Source organism: Eretmochelys imbricata, chromosome 1 (assembly GCF_965152235.1).
Source record: "Eretmochelys imbricata isolate rEreImb1 chromosome 1, rEreImb1.hap1, whole genome shotgun sequence".
NCBI lineage: Eukaryota > Metazoa > Chordata > Testudines > Cheloniidae > Eretmochelys > Eretmochelys imbricata.
The window spans coordinates 350,854,059-350,873,955 of NC_135572.1; the positions used below are offsets into that span (position 1 = coordinate 350,854,059).

At 40.5% G+C, this 19,897-nt stretch overlaps 1 protein-coding gene across 4 annotated transcripts in view; it reads left to right on the forward strand.

The window, feature by feature from the left end:
* The window catches only part of MKLN1 (muskelin 1), a 199,536-nt gene that overhangs the window by 78,498 nt on the left and 101,141 nt on the right, over window positions 1-19,897 (forward strand). For all 4 annotated transcript variants that reach the window (XM_077837053.1, XM_077837063.1, XM_077837072.1 and 1 more), the window contains 2 exons: window positions 5,383-5,460; window positions 6,238-6,303. In XM_077837053.1, coding sequence (XP_077693179.1) covers window positions 5,383-5,460; window positions 6,238-6,303 — 144 coding nt within the window. The remainder of the gene's footprint in view (window positions 1-5,382; window positions 5,461-6,237; window positions 6,304-19,897) is intronic.

Here is a 19,897-nt window from a genome sequence, read left to right on the forward strand (position 1 = left end):
TTGAACAATTGATTGCTTGCTTCAATTGCACCTATGCAATGTGCAAAAGAACTCTGGCACTCTAACTCTATGCCAGGTCTACACTAGAAGAGGTTTGCTGGTATGGCAATACTGGGAAATGCTCCCAGTGTTAGACATAGTGTATACTGGTTCCTTGAGCAAAATAAACTAATCTGGGAAAAGCACTTTTATGTTGGTATAACTGCGTCTACGCTACGGCTTTTGCTAATATAGAAATTTGCTGCTGCTTTTTTTTTTTAAGGACTTGTAAACTGACACTGTTGGCAAAAGTTTCTGGTGTATACCTGGCGTTTAGGCTATGGCTGTGCTAGAGAGCTTAGTGACATAGCTGCACTGATGCAGCTCTGCGACTGCAAGCTCTCTACTTGTGTAATTGCTCTAAGATGAGAGAGAGCTTTCCTGTCGACTTAATTAATCCATTTCCAACGAGCGGTGTTAGCTACATCAATGAGAGAAGCTCTCCCACTGACATAGTGCTGTCCACACCGGCCCTTATGTCTGTGTAACTGTGTTGCTTAGGGGGGTGGCTTATTCACACCCCTGAGTGACATAAATTATACCAACATAAGTGGTGGTGTAGACATAGCCGTAGTTAACTTGACACCTGCAGCATTAAGCATGTTGTGGTCTTGTGTCCTTTGTTCTTGTTCCAGATTATAAAACTATAGTGAGCTATCCCTTTCACTAGCAATCTATTTGAATGACTTAGCATTAATTTTTATTTACACATGCTATTCTACATTGTCAGTGATTCTGAAGGGATATTATAAATCTGATATCAATACTTTTATGGTATAATCCTAATATCCAATACCTGGCTAATTGAAGCTCCCAGTTAACTGAAGGTTTGCTGGTGTTGTCAACAGTAATGTTTAACTTGCATTATTCCCTTCTTATCCTCTACTGCTTCCCCTTCTGTTGCTTTGGCCATGTTATCCCTCAACCCCTTCGCTGGCTTCCCTGGCTTTCACATTAGGTTGCAGCTCCTCAATCCCACTTTTCACCCATCTTTCCATCTAGCTTTCCTTCTTTGTGTAGCCACATTACCTGTGTGTAGTTATCCTCACAACTTCCTTGTGAAGTGGGGAAGTAGTATTATCCTGAAGCACATTAAGTGACTTGCCTGAGGTCACACAGGAAGTCTTTGGCAGAGCAGGGAATTGAATCTGTACTTCCAGGGTCCCAGGCTAGTGCCCTGAACCACTGGACTATCCTTCCTGTCATTGACCTTCAAGGCCAAACAACTTCATTCTGGCCTACTATGTTTCATTCTGGACTTCTACCACCACCTGCTCACCAAGCTCTTTTATACTCTCATGCTGTCTTCTGTGTTTGAAATGCCTTCTCATGCACCTCACTCTTAAGTTCCCTGCTTAAAACTTTTGTGAAACCTTTCTACAATAATTTCTTCTTATGCAGAATTTGGGGCGTTTTCATTCCTGAACTCTTGTCCTGTGTATTAGCTTTTCAAATAAGTCTGTTTTGGTCAGTATAGTGTTGTGTATACTTCCAATGATGTGCAAATGTACATGTAAAGAGAAATATATATATATATATATATATGCGCAGTTAACTTTCAAGGCTTTCAGAGACTCTGAACTCCCCTGGACATTACATAGCCTAAACCTGGGCATATGAACTTTTGACTGCATGTTGATCTTGAGGTTCTTGGCCTTAACTTCATTTCACCACTACATTTTTCTTAACACGGATGCCGCACGGTTAGTTTAGCACAAATTAACTTAAATAGGGGGCAAATATTTGTAACGCTAGATTTTAAAGTGTGACATGCCATACCTCTTGCAGGTGGTCACCATATTATTAGATGGCAAGAATGGGTCTGCATGGATGAGAATGAATTTTAGTGGAAGTAGATTTTTTTTTTTTGTATTCCTAGTGCTGAACACTGATGCCTTCCACCCTACCTCACTGGATAATTTCTTTTGAGAACTTTTTGGCAGGCAATCACTCTCTTCCCACAGATTCTTAGGACTTCCTCATGTGCATTATGCTCAGAAAATGGGCATATTGAAACTCTGACAACTGCTTGACTGCCTCTCAAAAATAAAAGGTTCCCTAAATCTCAATTGGGTGCTCAGACATAGCTCAAATACCTCACATTTGGATTCATTCCTGCATCTTGCAGACAGCCTACACTCTGAGAGACAAGTCTGGTTAATATTCCTGTACAGCAAATGCAGAATCCAAGTTTCTTAATGGAACTGCATGAAACTACTGCAAAACATACTTACAGATTAGATTTCTCTGTGCAAGCTACAGGTAATGTTCTGGTTTCACTTTTTTTCAAGGAGGTGTTCCATCTGGCTGTTTTCATGTCAATATCTGATGTCTGATCATCCACTAAGTCACTAGCGAAAAGTCTTATAATTGTTGACTGTGCTCAAAGTGCTTAGGGTGTATAAGAAGGGAATGGTTGAATCTTCCTGGAAGTTCTAGATGCACTGCAGTTTTGAGGGGCAATACTAAGCCATGCATACTCCCTTCATTTGGTTATTCTGTAAAATCTCTTGCTACATAACATTCAACTGGCTGACAAAATAAAGTCTCTAATATTAGTAAATTGTACCTAACTGATGATTAACCTGTAATCTCTAGGAGTTGGATGTTACTGTATGCAAAATGCATCACAGTGTAGGTGTAAAGGAGTTAATAGATAATGGTACATAATGAATAATCTTTGGACATAATTGTAGAGTAGACGTGGGCATTGACCCATGTGAAAGGCCTCATGGGCTCTAGAAATTGATTTTCCTTTAAAACTAGTAAGCGCTCTTAAAATTGTTTGTGCAATGGAGTTGAAAATATTCTAAACCACTGTTACTGTTTCATTGGAAACAGATGATAAAAACCTAATCTGGCCTAGATCTGATCCTTCACAGGGCCTGTGCAGTACGTTGTCTTTCTTTAGACGTGTCAGGTCAGTTTAGCTGATAAGAACTATGAGCAAGGTACGAGAATAGATCAGATACCCGGTAGGAGATCCACCTAGGCCCCTTTCTGCCTATGTGCCAAACCACTAGTGAGTGGTTCAGCTTCCAAAACAAGCCACTGCTGATTTATAGCACAAGTAGAATGAATGTGGAACTGCTCCCAGCTGAAAGAAACATTTCTGGGAAGAGAGCTGGAATATCTCCAAACCAGTGTCCCATGGAAGAAAAGAAGCATTATTAAAAGAAGCTGAAGGCACAGCAGAGGAGAAGTGTTGTTGTCTTGACAAGTGCAGCCCGTGGGCGTTGAGTATGAGAGAGAGGTTAAAACCACCCTTTTCAGGTCATATGGTGCAATTCATCCTCTTGTTCTGTGTGTCCAATAATCTGTTTGCTGCCAAAGGGATTGATGATGCTGTTTAGCTCCTTTCTTGAAGACCAAACCATCCTAATGTTCCGTAAAAGAATGTTGTTTTTTTCTACCTGTTTGTGGCTAGTAAAATGTGTCTGATTCTGTTAATGTGGAATTTTTTACTAGCGTCACATAACAGAACATATACTGTGCATGTATCTCTGGAGCGAATCAAAATGCCTGAAAACATTTAAAAGTTTTTTTTTCTAGCTAGAATTGACCAACTTAACTCTTGTTTGAGTTTGTAAATGCTGTGTAGTGTTTGGGGAGACCAGACTTCAGAACCTTAGACCGCTCAGCCTCTTCCAGGAAGCACTCATTGACTTACAGAATTAAGCATATAATTAAACCTAGATCTCAGTCCTGACAAATTAAGACCAGAAAAAAATTAAAAATATGATGTGGAGAAAGTTTGTCATGTACAACACATAATTAAGAGCTTATACAGTTTTGATTTTAATTTTTCCACTTAGAGCCATCTGGGGTAGGTAAATACACTTCTGAATTTACAGCTGTATTTTTAGGAAGTGGATGCCTATCAGCTAAGTTCATAACTTTTAAAGTCCTTGCCTTACCCCAAGATGCCTGGGCTCCTGAATAGGGAAAAATACCCCCCCCCCAACCCCCCCGGACTGATGGTCTCCACACTTAAAAAAAAAAAAAAAAAAAAAAAAGTAGGGATGAATAAGTGAGTGTTAGAGTAACAGCCATGTTAGTCTGTATTCGCAAAAAGAAAAGGAGTACTTGTGGCACCTTAGAGACTAACCAATTTATTTGAGCGTAAGCTTTTGTGAGCTACAGCTCACTTCATCGTATGCATACTGTGGAAAATACAGAAGATGGTTTTTATACACACACACCATGAAAAAATGGGTGTTTATCACTACAAAAGGTTTTCTCTCCCCCCCCCCCCTGCTGGTAATAGCTTATCTAAAGTGATCACTCTCCTTACAATGTGTATGATGATCAAGGTGGGCCATTTCCAGCACAAATCCAGGTTTTGTGCTGGAAATGGCCCACCTTGATTATCATACACATTGTAAGGAGAGTGATCACTTTAGATAAGCTATTACCAGCAGGAGAGTGGGGGGGACGGGGACCTTTTGTAGTGATAAACACCCATTTTTTCATGGCTTGTGTGTATAAAAACCATCTTCTGTATTTTCCACAGTATGCATCCAATGAAGTGAGCTGTAGCTCACAAAAGCTTATGCTCAAATAAATTGGTTAGTCTCTAAGGTGCCACAAGTACTCCTTTTCTTTAAGTGGGTGTTAAGTTGTTTGTTTAGATTTATAAACTTCATCCTGTGGTTCAGGAAGCATGTATATAATCTAACCCTGTATAAATCTGCTTTTTATCAAGGGCCCCAAAAGCCCAGTCCCATTTTTGTGTCCCTGCCCCCTCCTCTCCAAAAAGAAGGGGGGAAAAAAAAGTCCACCAACAAACACCCTCAGGTAAACCGAGGAGAGAGATGGAATTTAAGACTAATTTACTTTTCTAGTTTGATCCAGTGCCTGTTTCTTTCTTCTCAGCATTTACAGCAGTCTGCCTTTGCCTTTTTTTCTTAGATGAAGCTCTGGAGACACCATCTGACCCAGTTTCAGCTCAACATGAGCCGAAATGGCTGAATTTATAAGCACTTGCAACTTTCTCCCTTCTTGCTTAAATAACGGAAATAGAACCCATTCTTAATTAAAACCTGTCACGCTAGAGATTTATGGATAACTGGCATGACATGGCAATCAAGCTAGGTTGATTCTTGATTGATATAGTGACTAATGTTTACTCTTTATTTTGTCAAAATACAAATTGAATAAGGTATGATTTATGAAAATGTTATTAGAAACTGACATGCATATGACAGTTGTTTGAAGAGAGCTCTAGAGTAGCAGTTAGGTTTGAGTGAGAGCGTCTTACTTTAATCTGAAAAATTTCTGCTACAACATAATGTAACTGCCAACATTACATGCAACAATAAGTTGTTTTTCCTGTGTTTGCAGATGGCTTGTTCAATCAGTACATCAGTCAGCAGGAATACAAACCGCGGTGGGGTCAGATTATCCCCAAAAGTACCAAAGGTAAGAGTCTAAATGGAAACACTGTTAAAAATTACCCATGCATTAGTAATAGCCACTATAGTAATTTGTGGATACAGTGCATGAAGGTGATAAAAGGTAGGTTATAGGACAGCTTAATCCTGCTTTTTACAGGTGCAGCTGATGTCATTTACTTTTCACTCTGGCACGATGCATTTATCTTCAGATACTAAAATAATTATGTGAATGTACAGTTCAGTAAGGAACCGTTCACAAAACAGTAGCTTTAAACCAAAAGTTATACAAGATGGCTTTTCTGGGGTGGTGGAGTAGCATTTAAGGTGCCATTCTAGCTGACTTGTCTTCAGGCAGTTCTGAGGCTGCTCTTTATCATGCTGGGAACTGAACTAGCCTTTGGCTGTCCCCAGCATTGGGGGCTGCAAAGGTTGGTTTAAGCTCAACAGTTTTTATGGACCTGAGGATATGTTTTCACATCCAGGGACTGTTAAGGTCTCCTCTTGCAAGAGACTCCATGTACTGAATGAGAGCATTGTATTCACTGATTTACATATGACAATGATTTTTCTCTGGAAGATAGACACAAAAGGCAATTGGACAATAAAAAAAAAAAAATCTTGGTTGCTTTGAGTATAAACATGCTGTTCTCCAGATAATTGCTATGTATGTTTTGAATGTTTGAAGGACTGTGGGCTATTTAAGTTGTGCTGCCTCCACTCAGCTTTTATGGCATGAATGAATGAATTATAATTTTTTAAAAAATAATGTATAATAGAAAATCTTTCCTTTGTCTTTAACTAGGTGATGGAGAAGACAGCAGACCAGGAATGAGAGGAGGCCATCAGATGGTCATTGATGTACAGACAGGTGAATGGTCATTTATTCTTTAAGAAGAAAGTTCTGTCCTATTTTTATTTTGGGACTTAATTATGTTGAGTGGATACCAGCTCAGTTATAAATATGCAAACGTATCTGGTTCCTTTGTATATTATTTTTTTCTATTAGTGTTTGGACAAAACTCTGCTCTTAGTGCATCTAGATTGTTGTTCTGCTTTCCCTCTGTGGAGCCCTACTCCACTTTTCTAGATTTCAGTCTGCTTGTTTTGTTGATGCAGGAGTGACTTCTTTCATAGGTGAGCTGATGTTTGGGTTGGGGGAGGATGTGTTACAGGTGCCCTTTTCGCCCCTACCTGCTGCAGGTCTTAAGGCTAGAAGCAGTCTCAGCCTTTGCTGGCCAAGTATTACTGTCCCTAACTCACACTGATAACCTAGGAACCTTCTAATTAAGAGCCAGGGGGTTTTCCTGAGAAAGGGAGCTGGGGATCTTAAAACTTAAGCAATCATTTTTTTTAAAATGATGGGCCATGTGCTATGAGCCCCACTTTTCTAGGAACTTACTCCTTGGGGAATTCTGCACCAAAACATTTAAAATGGTGCACAATATTTTAAAATTCTGCATATTTTATTTGTCAAAATGCAGTATAATCATGCTGGCTTCAATTATTTAGGTAGTTTATATAAACTACAATACAATGGATGGAGAATGGGAGTGGGGAGCATTGGAGGAAATCTCCAAACCTTGCCTAATCATAGGATTGGAAGGGACCTCAAGAGGTAATCTAGTCCAGTGCCCTGCACTCATGGCAGGACTAAGTGTTATCTAGACCATCCCTGACAGGTGTTTGTCCAACCTGCTCTTAAAAATCTGCAATGATGGAGATTCCACAATCTCCCTAGGCAATTTATTCCAGTTCTTAACCACCCTGACAGGAAAAACTTCCTAATGTCCAACGTAAACCTGCAATTTAAGCCCATTGCTTCTTGTCCTATTCTCAGAGGTTAAGAACAATTTTTCTCTCTCCCCCTTTTAACAACCTTTTCACTGTGGCTGTCTAATTATAATAAATATACAAATCCCTACCCTGTAGCTACTTTGTACTGCTATGGAGGAAGAAAACCTGTTAGGTTCCATGTAAACACACAAGAATGGTACAGTCCCTGCCACAAATAACTTAGTCTGTCAAAGGGTAGAGGAAAGGGGGATGCAAGTAGGATGGTTAGGGTTTTGAGTGACCATATCTTGATAGGTTGATATGTAATAAAATACACTGTCTTCAATTGCTGGTTACCCTTGCTGTTACCAGTCAAAAGACTTCATGTTGCCCTCAACTCCTTATTTAAATACTCCTAACAAACATGGTTTCTAACCCTTTCTCTACCTAACCCATACGATTAATACAGTGTAATAAAGGTGACTTACAGTTAGTGGGGAGAGGGGACGGGTGCCAAGCCTTTGGGTACATCTGGACTACAGGTCGGGGTGCAGTTTGCAGCTTCTGTAGTTGTGCGTGCACTAGCTTTAATCTAACTAGGTTGCTAAAAATAGCAGTGAGGACGTGGCAGTGCGGGCTGCACGAGCCTGTTTTACCCCTCTGGGTAGGTACTTGTGCTGCCTGCACTGAAGACCATGCTGCCTGCCACGTCCTCACTACTAGTTTTAGCGGGTTAGCTAGATTAAAGCTACCATGGGTATGTCCATGAAAGCTTTCAAATCATACCCCCAGCTACAGTGTGATACCCTTTGAGGGGCAAGGAGGAATGTGGGATTATTATTGAAAATCTGGGGGGAGCTGAAAGTGGCTATATTGGTTGTGGGCATATAGATAGGGAGTTGAAGGCTGTAGCAAGTTGAGGTGCATGGGCATGAGGACAGAATACAACTAGGGCTGTCAAAATAACTAGGGCTGTTGATTGATTGCAGTTAACTCCACGGGATTAACTCAAAAAATTAATCTCTGTTAATTGCAGTTTTAATTGCACTGTTAAACAATAGCATACCAATTAAAATTTATTACATATTTTGGATGTTTTTCTACATTTTCCTATATATTGTATTCTGTTGTAATTGAAATCAGAGTGTATATTTTTGATTACAAATATTTGCACTGTAAAAATGATAAAAGAAATAGCATTTTTCAGTTCACCTCATACAAGTACTGTAGTGCGATCTTTTTGTTGTGAAAGTGCAATTTACAAATGTAGATGTTTTTGTGTGACATAACTGCACTCAAACAAAACAATGTAAAACTTCAGAGCCTACAAGTCCACCCAGTCCTACTTCTTGTTTAACCAATCGCTAAGGCAAACAAGTTTGTTTACATTTACAGGAGATAATGCTGTCCTCTTCTTCTTATTTACAGTGTCACCAGGAAGTGAAAACAGGCATTTGCATGGCATTTTTGTAGCCAACATGGCAAGGTATTTATGTGCCATATATGCTAAACATTTGTATGCCCCTTCATGCTTTGTCCATCATTCCAGAGGACATACTTCCATGCTGATGACGCTTGTTGGGGAAAAAAAGTTAATTAATTTTGTGACTGAACTCCTTGGGGGAGAATTTTATGTCCCCTGCTCTGTTTTACCCGCATTCTGCCATATATTTCCTGTTATAGAAGTATCAGATGATGGCCCAGCACAAGTTGTTCATTTTAAGAACATTTTCACTGTAGATTTCACAAAATGCAAAGAAGGTACCAATGTGAGATTTCTAAAGATAGCTACAGCACTTGACCCAAGGTTTAAGAATCTGAAGTGCCTTCCAAAATCTGAGAGGGGTGAGGTGGTAGAGCATGTTTTCAGAAGTCTTAAAAGAGCAACACTGCAATGCGGAAACTACAGAACCTGAACCACCAAAAAAGAAAATCAATCTTGTGCTGGTGGAATCTGACTTAAATAATGAAAATGAACATGTCAGTCCGCACTGCTTTGGATTCTTATTGAGCAGAACCCGTCATCAGCATGGACGCATGTCCCCTGGAATGGTGGCCGAAGCATGAAGGGACATATGAATCTTTAGCAGATCTGTCAATAAAGATTGTAAATATCTTGCAATTCCAGCTACAACAGTGCCATGAGAACGCCTGTTCTCACTGTCAGGTGACACTGTAAACAAGAACCTGGCAGTACTATCTCCTGCAAATGTAAACAGACTTGTTTGTCTGAGCGATTGTCTGAACGAGAATTAGGACTGAGTGGACTTGCGGGCTCTAAAATTTTACATTGTTTTATTTTTGAATGCAGTTTTTTGTACATAATTCTACATTTGTATGTTCAACTTTCATGATAAGGAGATTACACTACAGTACTTGTATTAGGTGAATTGAAAATTTCTGGTTTTTTTACAGTGCTTGTAATCAAAAATAAAGTGAGCACTGTACACTTTGTATTGTGTTGTAATTGAAATCAATATATTTGAAAATGTAGAAGGCATCCAGAAATATTTAAATGGTATTCTATTGTTTAACAGTGCAATTAATTTTTTTAATCGCTTGACAGCCCTAAAAATAACTTTCCTGTTCACCATGAATTTTTATTATGGTTTCCTGAGTTGATAAAGTTCTAGACCTTTGTCATCCAATATATAATTATTGCCCCAGAGAGGAAGTACTCCGTTTGTATGAGGCTGGCAAACATTCTTCTTGGAGAGAGGTAGAAGAATCTGAGGAAGATCTATGAAGATAAGTTTGCCTCATTAGATTTCCGATGAAGTGAGCTGTAGCTCACGAAAGCTTATGCTCAAATTGGTTAGTCTTTAAGGTGCCACAAGTACTCCTTTTCTTTTTGCCTCATTAGAGATTGTGTTGAGAGAAGCACTACCATGTGAAACGAAAGCTGTGATGCGCACTCTAGTGGCCATAGAATATAGTTTTCAAGATTGAATGCTTATTTCAAAGCAGGAGGAGTGATGCTAATACAAATCATAGAATATCAGGGTTGGAAGGGACTTCAGGAGGTCATCTAGTCCAACCCCCTGCTCAAAGCAGGACCAGTCCCCAATTAAATCATCCCAGCCAGGGCTTTGTCAAGCCTGACCTTAAAAACTTCTAAGGAAGGAGATTCTACCACCTCCCTAGGTAATGCATTCCAGTGTTTCACCACCCTCCTAGTGAAAAAGTTTTTCCTAATATCCAACCTAAACCTCCCCCACTGCAACTTGAGACCATTACTCCTTGTCCTGTCCTCTTCTACCACTGAGAATAGTCTAGAACCATGCTCTCTGGAACCACCTCTCAGGTAGTTGAAAGCAGCTATCAAATCCCCCCTCATTCTTCTCTTCTGCAGACTAAACAATCCCAGTTCTCTCAGCCTCTCCTCATAAGTCATGTGTTCCAGACCCCTAATCATTTTTGTTGCCCTCCGCTGGACGCTTTCTATTTTTTCCACATCCTTCTTGTGGTGTGGGGCCCAAAACTGGACACAGTACTCCAGATGAGGCCTCACCAATGTCGAATAGAGGGGGACGATCACGTCCCTCGATCTGCTCGCTATGCCCCTACTTATACATTCCAAAATGCCATTGGCCTTCTTGGCAACAAGGGCACACTGCTGACTCATATCCAGCTTCTCGTCCACAGTCACCGCTAGGTCCTTTTCCGCAGAACTGCTGCCTAGCCATTTGGTCCCTAGTCTGTAGCTGTGCATTGGGTTCTTCCGTCCTAAGTGCAGGACCCTGCACTTATCCTTATTGAACCTCATCAGATTTCTTTTGGCCCAATCCTCCAATTTGTCTAGGTCCCTCTGTAGCCTATCCCTGCCCTCCAGCGTATCTACCACTCCTCCCAGTTTAGTATCATCCGCAAATTTGCTGAGAGTGCAATCCACACCATCCTCCAGATCGTTTATGAAGATATTGAACAAAACCGGCCCCAGGACGGACCCCTGGGGCACTCCACTTGACACCGGCTGCCAACTAGACATGGAGCCATTGATCACTACCCATTGAGCCCGACAATCTCGCCAACTTTCTACCCACCTTATAGTGCATTCATCCAGCCCATACTTCTTGAAATTGCTGACAAGAATACTGTGGGAGACCGTGTCAAAAGCTTTGCTAAAGTCAAGAAACAATATATCCACTGCTTTCCCTTCATCCACAGAACCAGTAATCTCATCATAAAAGGCGATTAGATTAGTTAGGCATGACCTTCCCTTGGTGAATCCATGCTGACTGTTCCTGATCACTTTCCTCTCATGTAAGTGCTTCAGGATTGATTCCTTGAGGACCTGCTCCATGATTTTTCCAGGGACTGAGGTGAGGCTGACTGGCCTGTAGTTCCCTTTTTTAAAGATTGGCACTACATTAGCCTTTTTCCAGTCATCCGGGACTTCCCCCGTTCGCCACATGTTTTCAAAGATAATGGCCAATGGCTCTGCAATCACAGCCGCCAATTCCTTCAGCACTCTCGGATGCAACTCGTCCGGCCCCATGGACTTGTGCACGTCCAGCTTTTCTAAATAGCCCCTAACCACCTCTTTCTCCACAGAGGGATATATGCGTTTTGCCAGGAAATGTATGAAACATTTTTGGAATGAATGCATTGGTAAGTGTGATTCTTCCTCCCTCACTCAGAGCAAGTTGTCTAGCTCAGGCTTTGACCTATGAGATCATTCTGATATTAAATAAGGCAGTGAAACTGAGTCAGTCTTCCAGTTTCTTAAACTGACTAGCGAGTAACTCACTAAATTAAACACATGTACTTTGTTTTCTGGGAGACCTGGACTTCCTCCCATTCCTTTAGTCAATTTCACCCCCAAGGTTTATGCCTTCTAGTGACAGAGGGTAACTTTGAATCATTCTTACGGCTCTGGAGCAGAGATTCCCTGTAAGCTTCTTGGGAGGCTGTAATCCGTTTTGCTTCAGGGCCTGTTTGGGCCTGCAAAGTCAGTATGTTTTATGTGGTGGTGGTTTTGCTCATGAGGAAGCTCTGGGTGTTTCTGGTATTTAATTTGGCTCATGAGAAAGCCAGGAAGGTTGCTGATTCTGTTTGTGTTGTAAAACCTGCTGCTTTTACTAATGGCTGCTCAAGCTTCCTTTTGTGCTTGGGCCCATTTATCAAAGCTGTGGGAATTTGTCTAGGCATGGCTTTGGGATGTATTTTACAAACTGAAGCTAGTCTCTCTGGGCAGCCTCAAGCATGCCTAATGTTAATGTAAAAAGGGAAAAAAAGAACATATGCCTTGCCCCACTTGCTGAGCTGTTATCACATAGGTCATAGAATATTAGGGTTGGAAGAGACCTCAGGAGGTCATCTAGTCCAACCCCCTGCTCAAAGCAAGACCAACCCCAACTAAATCATCCCAACCAGGGCTTTGTCAAGCCGGGCGTAAATACCTCTAAGGATGGAGATTCCATCACCTCCCTAGGTCACCCATTCCAGTGTTTCACCCCCCTCCGGGTGAAATAGTGTTTCCTAATATCCAACCTAAACCTTCCCCACTACAACTTGAGACTCTTGCTTCTTGTTCCGTCATCTGTCACCACTGAGAACAGCCTAGCTCCATCCTCTTTGGAACCCCCCTTCAGGTAATTGAAGGCTGCTATCAAATTCCCTCTCTCTCTTCACTTCTGCAGACTAAATAACCCCAGTTCCCTCAGCCTCTACTTGTAAGTCATGTGCCCCAGACCCCTAATCATTTTCGTTGCCTTCCACTGGACTCTCTCCAATTTCTCCACATCATTTTTGGAGAGGACCTGGGGATGAGAGGGGATAATAATTTGCGCTTAGCACTTTTCATCACTGGATCCAAGTGCCTTTCAAAGATTGGCATTATCCTTGTTACCGACTGTAAAAATGGAGGTAGGAAAAGGTTAAGTGGCTTGCTCCATGTCTTAGTTGCTTCTAACAATTTAGTCATGCAGGACAAGTCAATACTAACTCTGCCCTCTTACAAGTATTTCTGGGAATAGACTTTTGGTGAGTGGACATGAAAGCGGATAAATACATTAATATGTTAACTAAAGATTCTGTGGGTTACTAGGTTACCTCTCCTTTAAGGGAATGGGTGATTAAAACTGGTTGGACTACTCTAATGCTACACTGAGAGTGAAGCTGGAGGCTAAAATTACTTCTTGTGTAATAATCTGGGTGTGTTGTGTTTTTGTTACGCACAAGGGGGCATGATGGAAGGGACAGGCAACTCAATTCTGTATCCCAAGAGTATAGTCTGATATGCATGGTGCAGAAAGGTCTGATGCTCATGCTATAATCCATAATGTCCTTCCTGACTTAAGATAACTGTAGCTTTATGGTGAGGTAATCTTTTTAGGACCAGACAGTATTCCAGTCAAATACAGAACACCACAGCAGTCACTCTTAACATATCTATACAGAATTATATTCATTAACCAGGTCATGCCCGACTTAGATCAGGGACAATAACTTTGTACATCCACAGGCATATACCGTTTAAAATAGAATATATTGTGCCATTTCCATTTTTTCTGCAAGAAGGACCTACAGTATTTTTAAATAACTCTTTATATGGGAAGCAGGACAGTTTTCTGTATCTTTTTTAGAGGAAGAAAGTTATGACTGCATTTGGGAAGCTCTAATATAAGGAAACGTGTCCTCACCCAAGGATATTAGAGGTAAGTGCTCTGCCTAGTTCTGTAACAGGACTACAATACCTTCTTACTTATGTAGATTCTGGCAAAATACCCAAACAGACTTTAATTTCAGTGCCGCATTCCCAGCTGAACAGAGCTGCAAGTAGCAGAGTCATTGCCTTGATGCATTTTGTAAGAGGATTCAGACATCTACTGCTGGTATCTGTATCAAAATGACCTTAATCATGCTTTGTCAGGGCTTTTATTGAGCAAACGAGAGGCTGGTTCAGCATAGCAACAACACTTTTTAATTTTTTTTATATTCTTTTTTGAGGAAGAAATTCTGCTACTTAATGTCAGGATACCAAACATGCACTGTTATTCCTTGAAACCTATCTTTGACAGGAATACAATGCACATTTTGTTGTGGAATCATTCATTGCAGCCCCATAGTTAAGGTTGGGTTGAGTTGAGTTTTGCACTAAAAGCAAGGATTCAATCATTTTATATATGAAGCATATGATGTAGTGTCCCCCCAAATTACAGCATTTGCTTCTTGAATATAGAATGAATGTTCTGATGATTTACAAGTAAAATCATTAACTGGTTTAGAAGTTAAATTAATTAAAAATATTTCCGTTATGAAATGTAGCTGTCAGTGTCACTGTATTTTTGTTCCTAATGATCTCAATTAAATAAACAGCCCCTTCAGACATTGCAAAGGTAAGGCTCACTAATATCTCATGCGTAGACTACAGTGTTGAGTGAAAGCTTCTTCTTTATGGAGAAGCAGATAAACAAAGAATGGCTCTCTTTGAAAATGGATACCACCTCCCATTGTTTCTCAAGGGAATGAAGCCAAGCTGTCCTTCAGGAAGGACCACCATTTTATATTGGAGAAGGCAGGCAAATTATACTAGGTAGCTAAGCAGTGGGAAGGTCAATGGAAAGGGAATTGCAATAGTCAGCTGACCACAGATGAAGGCGTAGTTAAAGGTTCCAGCAGACATGGAATCAAGGCAGCAATACATATGGGCAATGCTGCAGAGATCTGGTGAGTCAGATTCAGACAAAGGAATTACAGGAAAAGAAGCAGAGGTTGACACCAAGGTTGGGGTAGGGACGGTGGAGGCAGATGAGAGGTTTAAGTTGAGAAAGGAAGGAGAGAAAAATGCTGCTTTTACTCCAATAAAAGCGCTTCTATCTCAGGATGCTTACGTGAAAGCTGAGAATAAGACATGAGTTTACTTGGTTGAGGGGGAAAGAAGGGCGCACAAGGTATAATCAAAGGTATTGGGAGAAGCGTTTTGTTTGGTTCCATTACTGTAACACAATTAATATGACTAAACATTAATCTTCCCCTCCCCCTAGTTGTCTAAGTATTTGCCTACCCTATTGAAAAGTTGGTAAGCATTTTGAGAGAATTCGGGGAGGGGGAACTACTTCATTGGTATCTTATGATGTATGAGTGAACCTCATGATTGTTCTCCTTTTCAGTACATTAAAATCTAGCTAATTCAAACTGTCTGAGGAGCCATGTTGTGATTCTTGTGAGATAGCAAGTGACAAATTTAATAAAAGAGCAAGGGTAACTCATTACAATGTTTGTTTTGACAAGTCTAGTTCAATTTTAATTTGATCTGTGATTCATAATGTATTAGTGCTATTAAATACACTGCAGTATATTGTGTGGGGGGAAAAATGGTAAAAGTTTCAAAAGTGCCTAAATATCATTGATTCAGTGTGGTTTAGATTTCTAAGTGACTTAAGCACTTTTGAAAATTTTACCCAGAGTCGTCTTAATATGAGATTGTTACATTGCCCTCGATTTACGCTTCCAGTGAGGAGTGTAATCTTTTGTGCAGACTAATAATGACATGAAAATGGCTGCAATGCGTAAAATGCACAAGTTCTCTGGAGATAGATCTGACTGATTTGTTGTGTAGCAGGTGATGGGAGAGGGTTACTAAATACCTCCTCTGAAAAAGAGAAGCTTAGTGAGAAGTGGGTAGGCAGTATCTAGGTTAAGGCATGGTGGTAAAGGATGGACAGACTAGTGGTAGTCTAGCAGCTTCTTGCCATCTTGGGAAAGGGGAGTTGTTGACGATAGCAACAGTATTGAGAGTAAGGGAAGAAAGTGGGAGAACAGAGTAGGCCTCTAAGGGACTGCTTTTTTGCCAGAATAAGCAATTTAGAAGTGCTCTTGAATATAGTTTCTCCTAAGAAATACTTAAATTTTGAGTTTGGGGCATGGCAAGAACAGTAGGGAACTCTGACCTCCAAATTATATCTGATAAGGGCTTTGGATGGATGTAACAGTGCTATAGCCTCTTGCAAATGTTCACTAGTTGACCTGTAGGAGAAATTCTAAATTTGGGCCGTGAATAGGAAAGGCAGAGTTGAACTGGGCATGATGCAGCATTATCTCTAATACATATTATTGGGCACAGGGAGAGTCTTTCCCTATATATTTTTACAGTATGTAGCACAGTGGAATCCTGATCTTGATTGCGCTGTTGGGGTGCTACTACAATATAATTACCTTGACATGCCAGGCCACTGCCCTCTGTCCATTCAGTTTTATCTTCAGTACCCATTGCAATGCCTGCAAGAAATGACATTTTAAAAGAAAAAATGTAAAGTAATTTGGTTTATCTTCTCTGATCACTTTACTTGTATGTTGTTGTTGTGGGAGCTCTACAGTCTTGGCAGGGCTCCATTGTGCTGTACACGCATTGAGGGGAAAGATGATGGCCCCTTTCCCCAAAAGCGTACGGTCTAAGTATAAGACAAGAGACAGTACGTGGTTACAGACATGGGAGCACAAAGAAACAATAAGACAGTGCCCCTTTCTCCCCTTTGTTTTTAGTCTTCACCTTCAGCCCCCAACTAAAACCCCTCCAACGCATTATTAAGGATCTACAACCTATCCTAAAGGATGACCCAACACTCTCACAAATCTTGGGAGACAGGCCAGTCCTTGCCTACAGACAGCCCCGCAACCTGAAGCAAATACTCACCAACAACCACATACCACACAACAGAACCACTAACCCAGGAACTTATCCTTGCAACAAAGCCCGTTGCCAATTGTGCCCACATATCTATTCAGGGGACACCATCACAGGGCCTAATAACATCAGCCACACTATCAGAGGCTCGTTCACCTGCACATCCACCAATGTGATTTATGCCATCATGTGCCAGCAATGCCCCTCTGCCATGTACATTGGTCAAACTGGACAGTCTCTACGTAAAAGAATAAATGGACACAAATCAGATGTCAAGAATTATAACATTCATAAACCAGTCGGAGAACACTTCAATCTCTCTGGTCACGCAATCACAGACATGAAGGTCGCTATCTTAAAACAAAAAAACTTCAAATCCAGACTCCAGCGAGAAACTGCTGAATTGGAATTCATTTGCAAATTGGATACTATTAATTTAGGCTTAAATAGAGACTGGGAGTGGCTAAGTCATTATGCAAGGTAGCCTATTTCCTCTTGTTTTTTCCTACCCCCCCCCCCCCGATGTTCTGGTTTAACTTGGATTTAAACTTGGAGAGTGGCCAGTTTGGATGAGCTATTACCAGCAGGAGAGTGAGTTTGTGTGTGTATGGGGGTGGGTTTTTGGAGGGGGGTGAGGGAGTGAGAGAACCTGGATTTGTGCAGGAAATGGCCTAACTTCATTATCATGCACATTGTGTAAAGAGTTGTCACTTTGGATGGGCTATCACCAGCAGGAGAGTGAATTTGTGTGGGGGGGTGGAGGGTGAGAAAACCTGGATTTGTGCTGGAAATGGCTTTTAGATAAGCTATTACCAGCAGGACAGTGGGGTGGGAGGAGGTATTGTTTCATATTCTCTGTGTATATATAGAGTCTGCTGCAGTTTCCACGGTATGCATCTGATGAAGTGAGCTGTAGCTCACGAAAGCTCATGCTCAAATAAATTCGTTAGTCTCTAAGGTGCCACAAGTACTCCTTTTCTTTTTGCGAATACAGACTAACACGGCTGTTACTCTGAAACCAGTCTTTAGATTGTAATCTGTGAGGCACAGATCATTTCCCTATATGTCTGTGCAGCATCTAGCACATTTTTGCTGCTACCATAGTACTAAAAATAAGGATTGTTCACATCTCAGATACATGGTAGAAAATATCTACTATGTAAGCTGATATTGCATCAGTCTCTGTTAAACTTTGATACACAGTAGACACTTCCTCTCCTGTCTTTTGCATGCAAAACTGGTCTTGATCAGAGTACAAATATTTGATATTTAGAAAAGCAGCCCAGTGGAAGCAGCATGCATCCTTGAAGAGTTGCAGTGTTCCTTAGTAATTGAAGACAAGCAGCTTTAACTTGGACATTTGCTATCTTATGTATGTCTGGTTGGTCTGCTTGAGAGTTCTGAGGGAGCAAGTGAGAATATAGGATTCCTTGCCTGGAATGAATTTGTTCCTGTTCTTATATGTAGTTATAGCTCTTTTGTACCACCTTAGAATTAATACTTTTAGTGATCTTTAATCGCGTCAGACAGAACGATAAGACTGCCAGTGAGCCTTTCTGGACACACAGGTTGGAATGCTGTATCAGACTTGCAGACCTTGTCCTGGAATACTGTCTGACTCTCAGTTGTATCTAAAGTATCTGAAGAATTGAGTGAAGATGAGGTTTGGTACGACCTGCACTTCTGTATTTTCATCTTCTAACTTGTATTATCAGAATAGCACCACTGGGAATGGATCAATTTTATCTTCTCTCCTCAGTCTCACAAATCCTTGTGAGATTGAATTGTTTCCCTATAATGGCTGTATGTGAAGCTTCCTTTTACCTTTTGTACTTTTTGTACTTTTAGGACACACATTACTTTTTTTTTGCCATTTTAAATGTTAAATTGACTAGATGACCAAGAGGTCTCAATTGGAATTGGAGCCTCATTGCATTAGGCAGTCTTCAAACACATAGGAACATGTGGTCCCTGTCCTGACTAGCTAGTCCATTTACTTAAAATGGGGAATACCACTAATACTAGTATTGTGTTTTCTAAAGGTCAACTGAAAGTTTCAAAGTGCAGCCTCTGTACCCATAAGTATGATATGTTGCCTAAGCCAAGACTAAGAGGGTCAGTATCACCATCAGACTGCTCCAAATGCATTCACCAGACTTGTCCTCCCTCACAAATCTTGGATCCTGCTGAAACATTTTCACTGCAATCATAGGCCTAGTAGCTGTATGTGTAAGTGTGTTTAGGGAAAACAGATACTGTGATTGTTCTGAACAGCCAATGCAGCATAATCATCATTTACCAATTGTTACCACAGTATTTCCAATACCACAGTGTGTTTTGTTACGCTGTGAACAGAGAGAAATGCAGTATGACAGAGACTATGAATGTAATAAAATTGATGACTTAATGGCAAGCACAAAGTTATGGAGAATGTCACAGATATCCAATTTGATGGTGGAATAGTGCACATATATAAAGGGAGCTAGGAAGTGAAACTGTTGCTGCAAAATTGAGTTACTTTGGATTTTTGGTGAAGGATAAAAATACATTTTACTTAAACCTTGGAAGAATAGTTGCAAACATTAGAAAAAAAACATTTTAAAAAAAAAGTAACCATGAATCTCTTGGCGGCAGATAAATTTGTGTTTGGAAACACCGATGTCCTTCTAAAAAAAATCCTGTAATAAATAAATTACAATACAAAAATTGTGCTGGCAATACAATAAATAATAAAAGATGTTGGGTTTTATTTTGTGCATCAGCTAAAAAGCCAGTAGAAAGGAAGGAATGTTAGTCATGCTGGACTGGGTAATGATGGAGCCTTTATTGCTGAGCTGGAATGTGGTTATGCAGTAAGAATAAAAGCAAATTTGACATTGTGTACATTTGTCTTTTCATTGCCACTTGTAAGCACTGAGGTACTTACCATTGGCATTTACTTTATGATGGTATTTCACTCCTTTTGAACGCTTGCAAGATTATTTCATTTTACCAGGTTTTTTTAAGGTAGATAAAAGGTTTAGCTTTCATTAGATTTATTCAGGTTTGCTATTAAACTTCA